The following is an 11,349-nucleotide window of genomic DNA, read 5'->3' as shown; positions in this document are numbered from 1 at the left end:
TTAAGCAACTATTCTGTAAGATGTAATCATGTTTCTTTTGAGCTAGTGGCTAATCAGCATCCTATTCAGTGGTAGGCTGTTGAGAAATTTAATGTTTACTGTTTTACTATGAAAATGACAGATGCAATCAGTACAGCTCAGTTGAGAGTGCTTTGTTTTGTTTTTGCTGCATGTATGGGACGGTGTTTCAACTATTGGCTTTTCATTGTGAAAGGGAGCTTGGAAAATGAAATTCTGTTAGATAAAAAAGAACCTTTCTTTAGATGCTGGCTTTCATATCTATTTCTCTTCAAGGACTCTGGTGTTTATGTTCAGAATTTATTAGTGTCGGGTATTTGGGCAGAAGTCAGAGAGAGAGAGAGAGAGAGAGAGAGAGAGAAATGGGAGTAAAAATAAGAAATACATTGCATAAGTTATGTTCATAGAAAAAGCAATCATCCACTATACATATGCCTGTGAAATGAACTCATGCATATTGGATTTAACTTATAAATGGTCTTTATCTACATTATGCATTGCAACACTTTAAGGAACATATTTATAGTGTCATGCAGTAGGTGGCCTACACCCAAAAGGCACCATTCCCGTGGTTTTTATAGGCATCATATCTGATTTGAAGGCCTCAAAATAACTTCAACTATGCCCATTCAATGGCTGGCTAGCATTATGATAAGACTATGTACTGTCTCAGAACTTGGATTTAGGGTTGTACCTGTGTGATGTCACTGTAGTAATGGAATCTAGTACTAATTTCACTCCTTGGAACAATCTTTATGTATTTAAGCCTTTCACATAATGAAGCTTTATTACAAGCAGGTTTAGATGACATGCTGAGGACCCCCTTCCAAGCTTTTTTACTCTGTCTCTGTTTCCCTGTTCGCACTCAGCCAGGCGCATTCTGCCATGCACCATGGGAAACATGGCTGATTGCTCTCCCATCCACATGGGAAACAGTACTGGAACTGACCCTGGCCTTCCATGACCTCCCATGACTCCAAATTACTATGCCTTACACAAATTTTTCCAGAACATCTTTGCTGTTCTGCAGGTTGAATCCCCGGCATGCAACTTTTTTTTTTTCAGAAACTAAACATCCAGAAACGAAACATCCTAGAATCAGTCTAGTACACATTCATATTACATTCTTTCTCCCGGATGACTAACAGCATGATGTAACCAAACTTTAGATCAGGTTCAGATTGAATCTCTTCTGGTGCATTATGTATATGCTTACAAATGAATGTGTAACATTTCTTTTGTTCTGGCAGTCATTCAAGAGCCTTTAACATTCATTTCTCTAATTAATCATGCTTTGTCTCTGTACACAGAGGAGCTGAACACAGTGAGTGAGAGTGCTGAACTGGTAGATGTTGCATCCTCCATCTCCACTAACTTGATCAGCCCAAACACAGACCCCCCAACGATAAGCCCCTCTGAGATGATGTGTGAGCGTTCGTGTGAGGAGTTGGCCAACCTTTTCCAGGAACTCAAGGGACTCCGAGTTGTTGTTAGCAACCTCATTGATGGTTTACAGAAAGTGGTGAGTCTTTCTGAGTTGAGACAGGCATGTCATGCTGCTGGTTTTGTGAACAACCCCAGTAAGAAAATGATCAATTTGGAAAGTCCATTGAGGCATTTTCACTGTTTCCGTTTGCTTAAACTGGGTAATTGGGTCATAATTGGTGTTTACTCACATACCTGTGGAAGGAATTCTGGTGCAGTAAATCACAGTGTTTTATGTGTGGAAATTTATGGCTATTTGATGGTAATGTGCTGCAATAACCATATGTCTACATATACTTGGGTATGCAGAACCCTAGTTAAAACACAGCTCCTTTTGGATCATTATGTAGAGACTCATTTGTTTAGTACTGGATTTCAGACAGAGGAGAACACTGCAATGCGTGAAGCCCTGAATAAGATGCAGGATCCAGTGCAGCAGAGCATTTGCTGGCATGATGGGCGACTGTTTGAGAATAAGGAGGATTGGATTGTGGACAGTTGCACCAAATGCACATGCCAAGATGGGAAAGTGGTGTGTCGTCAGATTACTTGCCCACCAGTGTCCTGTGCCAATCCATCCTTCGTTGATGGAGAGTGCTGTCCAGTTTGTCTTCGTGAGTGCCTCTCACAATTCATATACCATACTTTTTAAACTTATTACAGCCTAAAAAAATTGTCTTATTTTGTGTCTATGTTGGGATCTAGCAATAAATATTGAGGACGACTGGTCTCCATGGTCAGAGTGGACTCAGTGTACAGTCACCTGTGGCAGTGGTACGCAACAAAGAGGCAGATCATGTGACGACACCAGCAACACATGCCCTGGCCCCTCGATTCAGACTCGGAGGTGCAGCTTAGGAAAATGTGACCGCAGAGGTATGGAAAACATCTTTGTGCCAGTCAAAATTCTCTGTGGGGCAAGTGGAAAAAGTGGGGAAAATGGAAAAAATTGAGTTCTTATGTGTTTAGTTCGTCAGGATGGTGGTTGGAGTCTGTGGTCCCCCTGGTCTTCGTGCTCAGTCACATGTGGGGAAGGCTTAATCACACGCATCCGCCATTGCAACGCTCCTATTCCTCAGCGAGGAGGCAAAGACTGTCAAGGCGAAGGACGAGAGACACAGAGCTGCCAGGCTAAACCCTGCCCGAGTGAGTTTAAGCAATACACAAATCTGCTTACTTAAAAACCCATCCTCTCCCTGCTGTCCAAAGCTGAGCTGAGAATGAGAGCGCGGGAGAGTGATGTCATTCTTTCCAGGGCTCATATTATCCTTAGAGCTTGGAAGATACACAGCTATAGGGCTGGCAGCTCATACCACAAAGGATTATGGGTAAGACTCCCATGACACGCCCAATAAATGAGATTGTTCAGAGGGAAACAAGAGGCATCTGTGCTCAGCTGGAAGTGCAGTAAGCTTTTCATAGCCAGAATAATCAAGCATTTAAGATGTAGCCAAACACTTGATGAGTTAAATGACTGTTTAAACTGGTGAGAGCTTCTAGGAAAGGCAGTGTGCGCATTACTCTGCTTACTTTAGCTATTTATACATAGGCTTTGTATGAACTCAGACATCCTTTACAAATGTATGCTATGATAAATTATGATTTTATAATAACTTTAAATGAGGTTGACATGCCTCATAATGTACCTCACAATGTATGTGAATATTAATAATCTGAGATTGAGTTCCACTTCTGCTATTTTGAAGCCAAAACTGAATCAGTGTTTGCCATCTTTTATTTAATAGGTATAATTATGTGTTTCTCCAATTACCATGAAAGAACAAAGAGAACATCTCATTATCTCCAGCCGCTTTATCCTGTTCCACAGGGTCACAAGCAAGCTGGAGCCTATCCCAGCTGACTACGGGCAAAAGGTGGGGTACACCCTGGACAAGTTGCCAGGTCATCACAGGGCTGACACATAGACAACCATTCACACCTACAGTCAATTTAGTTAACCTAACCTGCATGTCTTTGGGGGAAACCCAGCAAGACAACATGCAAACTCTGCACAGAAAGGCCCTCGTTGGCCACGGAGCTCGAACCCAGATCTTCTTGCTGTGAGGCGACAGCGCTAACCACTACACCACTGTACCGCCCAAAGGGAACATAAAAACCAAATAGCAAACAGGGCAAAACAATGTGTACCCCAGAAGCCTGAAGTAAAGCAAAATCTTTCTTTCTGTGCTACTACACATGCATCCTGAACCCAGATCTGAGACTAGGGCTGATGTGTGTATTTAAAAGCTTAATGTAATTCATGTCTGCGTGGTATATCTGTGTGTTCAAATAGCTGATGGTGGCTGGGGCCCATGGTCACCCTGGGCAACCTGCTCTGCAACATGTGATGGGGGTTTGAAAAGTCGTGAGAGGGAATGTAATAGCCCCGCTCCACAGTATGGGGGCCGGAAATGTATGGGTGATTCTATTGATAATGAAGTATGCAACAAACAGAAGTGCCCCATTAGTAAGTATTCATGAGACCCATTATTTCTTTTGCCATACTCAAGGTTTTTATCTTTATCATTCATATTTAATTGTGTAATGTTATTCATACATAATGAACTCTGATCAATGTATGAGAGATAATAAAAATGTGTTTCTGACTTTTCTGTTAGATGGTTGTCTTTCAAATCCATGCTTTGGGGGAGTGGAGTGCAGTACTGCCTCTGATGGTTCTTGGGAGTGTGGGCCTTGTCCACCAGGCTACCATGGTAATGGAACTTTCTGTGAAGATCTGAATGAGGTAAGTCATCTGAGAGCAGACTGATTACAACAAGAATATTATGTACATTTCCAGCTCAGGACAATTTCAAGCTCCTTGTCATCTTGTGCAGTGTGATATGGTGTCAGATGTGTGCCATAAAGTGGGTGGATTTCAGCAGTGTGTGAATACAGACCCAGGATTCCACTGTCTGCCCTGCCCTCCACGTTACAAAGGCTCTCAACCCTATGGCCTTGGAGTGGAGTCAGCTAAAACAAACAAACAGGTCAAACAGCCCTCAGCTTAAAGAGTATATTCTTCCTCCACAAGAGCTACAAACATTACTGATCCATCTGCTGCATTTTAAGCTATAACTTCTGTCTTTTTGATCTTTAAATTTTCTTGAATAGGTGTGTGAACCTTATAATCCATGTAAAGACAATACCCACAGTTGCCATAAGAATGCTGAGTGTATCTTCCTCAGCCACGTCACTGAGCCCATGTACAAGTGCGAGTGCCGTACTGGTTATGCTGGAGATGGCATTGTGTGTGGAGAGGACTTTGATCTTGATGGTTGGCCCAATCAGGATCTGGTGTGTGGAGCCAATGCAACATACCATTGTAAAAAGGTACCGCATAAGTGGCATTTATTAAATGAGCATGACCTGCAGATTCATGGCACCACGTCCCAGTATATCCCTGACAAATCTAATCACCATTAGGATATTACTCTCATGTAACATGGGGAAAGAGTATTTTATTAATTTTGACAAACACTGAAAAAAATTATTCACTTGGCCCATATTATCATGCTGATTGAGAAAATTGAACCCTTTGTCCAAAGCAGTATATTTTTCCTTTAAATAAAATATTGTGCATTTTGCAATAATATATTTCACGTGCAGCAAAACCTTTGCGTGCCTTTAATCTGGAGTTTTTAAATAGGGGGAATAAAAGTGCAAGAAAAACTCATAAAAGTAATGATTTCATCATTCTTTATGTTTGATGGATAATTGGCGGATTATGTAACAGTGCACCCTGGAAAGAAACTAGGATTGCAATCTGCAAGTTGTTATGGAAACATCAGGTTAGGACAAAGAACATGTGTGCACATAGAACAGCAAACAGTAAACAAGAATCTGGCAAAAGCAAGCATAACACAGTTGACTGACTTTATGATTTCCCCTAAGTTTCATTTTGGAAATAGCATTACCAGAACATTTATCACTGTCACTGTTATTCATTTAATGATGATTTTAGGACAACTGCCCAACTCTTCCTAACTCTGGTCAAGAAGACCTTGATAAGGATGGACAGGGAGATGCCTGTGATAAGGATGATGACAATGATGAAATTGCGGATGAACGGGTGAGTGTTTATCACAGTTTGTCATGAACAAGGTAACTGACAATACTAAGAAAATATGCAGAATTAATGCACAATTCTGTGTACTAACCATGTAAAAATATGAAATTTACTTTGACTTTCAGGACAACTGTCCACTGATGTACAACCCACGGCAGTATGATTATGATAAGGATGCTGTAGGGGATCGGTGTGATAACTGCCCCTATGAGCCCAACCCTGCTCAGACTGACACAGACAACAATGGTGAAGGAGACGCCTGTGCTATCGACATTGACGGAGATGGTACGAGACATATCTTCTTACAATTACATTAAAAAAAACAGGTGGTGGTGACTAATGTTCCTTTACTTTTCTTGATTTTCAGAGATTCTGAATGAGAAAGACAACTGTCCCTTTGTTTACAATACTGACCAGAAAGACACAGATTTAGATGGAGTTGGGGACCAGTGTGATAACTGCCCACTGATCTACAACCCACAGCAGGTCAGGACATTTAAAATTACTATGAATTATTTCTGGGAGATAGAGCTGAGAAAACCTGATTTCTGATGCACTGTTTTGTAGACGGATGCAGATAATGATTTGATTGGAGACCAGTGTGATAATAACCAGGACATAGATGAAGATGGCCATCAAAATAACATGGATAACTGTCCCTATATTGCCAATGCTAACCAAGCAGACCATGACAATGATGGTAAAGGAGATGCCTGTGACCATGATGATGACAATGATGGAATTCCTGATGATCGAGACAACTGCAGGCTTGTGGCTAATCCAGATCAGATGGATGTAAATGGTGAGGGCAGGATTACTCTCACTTTGACCATGTGGCAGCTACTCTCTGCTCCTGAGGCAGAATTTTTCTAAGCTACTTTGTAAAATACTCAGTGATAACACAGCAGGTTAAGTGTTCAATCCTACCTCAGGGCAAATTCCTCCCCTAAGATGGGATTAGACTTGAAATGAAGCTAGAATGCTAATACCCAACGGCCAGAGTCATTAGTCCATATTTGTTTATACCGATTAAAATAAATGAATTTAGTTTCAGGGTTATATATGACAGGAATGCACCTAGGGCTGCAACCTGCAGAAAGTGAGAGCTGTGAATGAGGATTTGAGAGAAGTAGGGGTCGCCTGGGGCAACAGTGATTTGTAATGTGTTGAAATGAAGGCTTGCAAATACTCTGCAGATCATCAGGGAACTCTTGAGACACGAGACACACTTCATCTGGAATGTTCCACTGGGCTTCCCACATGTGTTTATTTCAGTGTATGAGCACGTCAGTGTATGAAGGATGCATCCCTTCATTTGTGTGGGGTCCAAACCTTTATTATTTTGGTACATTTCATGATTCCTGTGAAGATATTCCAAGGCCCTGTCTCATTAAAAAAATGAGAAACTCAAAAGAGCTTGATATGAGATGCAATATGAAATACATAAATTTTAACTGGCACAATGGCAGCATGGTGGTTAGCACTGCTGCCTCACAGCAAGAAGGATCTGGGTTCCAGCCCAGTGGCTAATGGGGGCTTTTCTGTGTGGAGTTTGCATGTTCTCCCCGTGTCTGCATGGATTTCCTCTGGGTGCTCCGGTTTCCCCCACAGTCCAAAGACATGCAGGTTAGGCTAAATTGGAGGCTCTAAATTGACCGTAGGTGTGAATGTGAGTGTGAATGGTTGTTTGTCTCTTTGTCAGCCCTGCGATAACCTGGCAACTTGTCCAGGGTGTACCCCGCCTCTCGCCCATAGTCAGCTGGGATAGGCTCCAGCGTGCCTGCAACCCTGCACAGGATAAGCGGCTACAGATAATGGATGGATGGGTTAACTGGCACAAAAATGTGGAAGATCCATATCTAAAGGTTTAATGACTCTCTTCAGTTAGTATCAAATTTAAATTCCTTATAGTTATGATGGAACAGTAAATGCACATTTGTGTTTAGGTCAATATGTTTTAATATTTTTTTACTAAAACACTTCTATTTATTGTGGCTTTTTGTATTTGTTGGACATACAATGTGTTTTATTGCTGGTTCATAATTTGTGAATGTATTTTGTAGGAGATGGCCGTGGTGATGCCTGTAAAGATGACTTTGACAACGACAACATTCCTGATATCTTCGATGCTTGCCCAGAGAACAATGCCATCAGTGTTACAGACTTTAGGAAGTTTCAGATGGTACACCTGGATCCCAAGGGAACCCTTCAGATCGACCCCCACTGGGTGGTACGAAACCAGGGCAAAGAACTGGTTCAGACTGCTAACTCTGACCCTGGCATTGCAGTTGGTAAGCAAACACCATGACACAGCCAACATGTATTCGCTTGTCTACATTTTTACTCAACAGTTATAGCATATCTCCTTGCAATGACAGGCTATGATGAGTTCAGTGCAGTGGATTTCAGTGGAACCTTCTATGTGAACACGGATCGGGATGACGACTACGCAGGATTTGTGTTTGGCTATCAGTCAAGTCGACGCTTCTATGTGGTCATGTGGAAACAGATAACACAAACCTACTGGGAGGATAAGCCATCAAAGGCCTTTGGTATCTCTGGAGTATCGCTCAAAGTTGTCAACTCCACCACTGGCACAGGAGAGTACCTGCGCAATGCCCTTTGGCACACAGGCAACACTAAAAACCAGGTGAGCTTGCACTCTCTATATCAGGGATCCTGAAAGACCCCTTTATAATGATGTTATCAAGCTCTAAAGATGATGAGCTGAATAATATTTGTTAAAGCATTGCAAAGCTGTTACTATTCATGGCGTACCTATGACTAACAACTCTTAATAAACAGAAATTGAAAAGTATGCTTGTTTTGTCTGTGTAACGCTCAGGTACAAACACTTTGGCATGATCCAAATAACATTGGCTGGAAAGACTACACTGCTTACCGCTGGCATCTTATCCACAGACCCAAGACTGGTTTCATTAGGTATAGACTCACTGCTGGGTCACATACTGTTCCTGAAATATTGTAACAGTTAATGCCCATAAATCTTATTTATAGAATAATCTGCTTAAAATATTATTTAAATTAACATTGAAATTATTGGGTAAAGTCTGGATCTGTAATCAGGAAAGATTTAAATGCCGAAATCATTCACCCTTACTTTTATAACTGTATATCTTAATGTATAAAATGATGTAACATTCAGTCTTTAAGTTAGGTAAAATGGGAAGTGAGATTTCTTTTCTGTCTCTTGTTTGCCTTCAGGGTTGTAGTCTATGAAGGTAAGCAGATCATGGCAGACTCTGGGCCTATCTACGACAAGACATTTGCTGGTGGTAGACTAGGGTTGTTTGTCTTCTCTCAAGAGCTGGTCTTCTTCTCTGATCTCAAATATGAATGCAGAGGTGAGATGCTATGCTTGATTAGAACGCACAGTTTATTTGTATATTTAGTGTGATGTTTATTTACTTTATTAACGTGGTTGTGTGTGTGGGTTTTTTTGTTTTACAGACAACTGATTTTGACACTCCTTTTGAACCTCCTTCCATTGACTGAAATCTAAACTCAGCACAAGAGTTTCAGACCAGTCTTCTGAGAATATATGCAGTGTTTTTCACTTTATTAGAAAGCACAGATTTATGAACTCCAGGGGCCTTCAACAGTGAAACTGACTCCATTTTGGATATCCAAGATAAGGGGTTAAATTTACTTCATACCAGTGTATTTCTTTAAACACCTCTCTCAGCTATGTTGCACCCTTCATGATACCAAACTAAGTCCCGTCTTCTTGAATATAAACTTAAGGGTTTGAATATTATCAATTTTTTATGTAGCCATGTAGTCATTTTTGAATGTGTTATATTAGTCATTTTAAAGAGTAGTTTTGCATTGGTACGAGTGTTGATTTGAGATGTATGATATTCAGAATAATACTGTTTCTGTGGTAACTTATTTTTCTGTTGCGCAAGTTTATGGATTAACAAGTTGTTTTTACTGTTGGCAAAAAAAAATTGTAAATACTTATTTATTAGTTTTCACAGACATTTAAAATTCACAGTTGTAATGTAAAAATGTTATGCATCTGCTTTTAAAATGTATTCCCTACTAGACTTCAAGGTATTTGAGTTATAGTTCTTAACAGTAGTGAACCATTAGATGTTTTGTGTTAGATTCAATGCTTTAGTTAAACAGTCTTTAAATTCAGCATTTTTATGGACAAGTAATTCCCTCATTTCAAATTTTTCTGTGGTTTGCAGTCAAAGAAGTTACATGTGTTTATTTAACAGAATGTCTGCCAAGAGCAAAAGAAGATGTATAATGTGTTTGTACTTGAAGCTAATGTGAAAACATACAGGTAAGTGACAAATTAAAGGAAAAACCAGCACAAAATGTCTTTGTATGAAGTGTCTTTCCTTTAATTTGTTACCTATCTCTATATGTGATTGGAAGTGGTATTACTGTACTACAGTGTTCCTTTGATTAAGTGACATGACGATTCAACACACACTACTTTTGGAGTAAAGGTTGGAAATTGTACATGGTCAATGAATTTCAAGTAGCGCATATCTCACTTTTTCCATTAGCATCGTGAATCCGTTTATAATAAAGGAAACTGAAGGTGTAGCCTGTCTGATAAATGGCCTTTAGCAGCTGATCATATTGAGTCAGTTCCCTCTAATTTTTTTTGTACAAAGCACAAGTAGACATCAGAGATTGTACTTGTTCTTTTTAAAATGAGCATCATTACACACATTTAAAAGAAGAACTTAATGACTGATCCATTTTCAGTGGGTCTTTCTTTTAACTTTGCTGCATGTGTACTTACAGTGCCTTAACCAGTTTTGTATTTTGTATCACATTCCAGTTCCTCTACATTGTAGAGTCAAATGTTGTCTTTTTTTATGGATAATAAAAGTTTTTTTTTTTTTTTGCAAACTTGAAATGTTTGAAGTAAATATATTATAAAAAGGGTTAATAAAAATATATTCACTGTATTCTTCATTTACTTTTCCATTGTAAATATGAAAAAAAAACCAAAGGCTGCCAAACACTGACATTAGTGACTCAAAGTAACATTATTACACACCCAGATTCATGTTATCTAAATGATGCTTATTGTAATTAAGGTGATATAATAATACACTGCCAAGCCAAAAAAAAGTTGCACACATGAATATTTCACTGGATCACCTTTAGCAATCAGAGTTGTATTAATTTTTCACTGAGATCATATTTTAGATTCTTCTAAGTTGCCATTGTTTACCTTGATGACAAAAGTCGTATATTCTAATATTGATTATGCTGTGGCATTGTTTCAACAACCTTATGCAACAACACAAAATTTATTTCCATCCACAGTTGCATTAATTTTTTGCTGAGATCTTGTATTGATGACTGGAGAGTCAAACCACTCTGTAAAGCCTTCTCCGGCACATCCCACAGACTTTCAATGGGGTTAAGGTCAGGACTCTGTGGTAGCTAATTCATGTGTAAAAATGATTCCTTGTGCTTCCTGAGCCACTCTTTCACTATTTGAGCTTTAATTTCATGCCCGTGCTATCAAGGAAGGAAAAAATCCATTGATGTGATACCCTGGTCATTCAGTACACTCAGGTAGTCAGCTGACTTCGTTTTATTGCTACATAATGTTGCTGAGCCTCAGCCTGACCAACTGAAGCAACTCCAGATCATAACACTGCCTCCAGAGGCTTCTACAGTGGCCACTATGCATGATGGGTGCATTGCTTCATGTGCTTCCCTTCTTGCTCTGATTGCTCCGAAACAGGGTAAATCTGGACTCCTCAAACCACATGACC

At 39.9% G+C, this 11,349-nt stretch overlaps 1 protein-coding gene across 1 annotated transcript in view; it reads left to right on the top strand.

The window, feature by feature from the left end:
* thbs2b (thrombospondin 2b) overlaps window positions 1-10,527 on the top strand; it is a 15,158-nt gene extending 4,631 nt beyond the window's left edge. Inside the window, exons 5-21 of the mRNA XM_060939974.1 lie at window positions 1,329-1,540; window positions 1,883-2,117; window positions 2,209-2,379; window positions 2,473-2,649; window positions 3,797-3,970; window positions 4,122-4,249; window positions 4,341-4,493; window positions 4,618-4,836; window positions 5,468-5,575; window positions 5,698-5,857; window positions 5,940-6,058; window positions 6,140-6,374; window positions 7,636-7,863; window positions 7,951-8,222; window positions 8,418-8,515; window positions 8,798-8,937; window positions 9,044-10,527. Of these exons, the coding sequence (XP_060795957.1) occupies window positions 1,329-1,540; window positions 1,883-2,117; window positions 2,209-2,379; window positions 2,473-2,649; window positions 3,797-3,970; window positions 4,122-4,249; window positions 4,341-4,493; window positions 4,618-4,836; window positions 5,468-5,575; window positions 5,698-5,857; window positions 5,940-6,058; window positions 6,140-6,374; window positions 7,636-7,863; window positions 7,951-8,222; window positions 8,418-8,515; window positions 8,798-8,937; window positions 9,044-9,051 (2,837 nt within the window). The 3' untranslated portion in view covers window positions 9,052-10,527. The remainder of the gene's footprint in view (window positions 1-1,328; window positions 1,541-1,882; window positions 2,118-2,208; window positions 2,380-2,472; window positions 2,650-3,796; window positions 3,971-4,121; window positions 4,250-4,340; window positions 4,494-4,617; window positions 4,837-5,467; window positions 5,576-5,697; window positions 5,858-5,939; window positions 6,059-6,139; window positions 6,375-7,635; window positions 7,864-7,950; window positions 8,223-8,417; window positions 8,516-8,797; window positions 8,938-9,043) is intronic.
* The last annotated feature ends 822 nt before the right edge of the window (window positions 10,528-11,349 follow it).

The sequence above is a fragment of the Neoarius graeffei genome, chromosome 14 (genome assembly GCF_027579695.1).
Source record: "Neoarius graeffei isolate fNeoGra1 chromosome 14, fNeoGra1.pri, whole genome shotgun sequence".
Taxonomy (NCBI): Eukaryota; Metazoa; Chordata; class Actinopteri; order Siluriformes; family Ariidae; genus Neoarius; species Neoarius graeffei.
The sequence above is the reverse complement of the archived record's forward strand: the minus strand, read 5'-3'. Positions and strand labels throughout refer to the sequence as shown.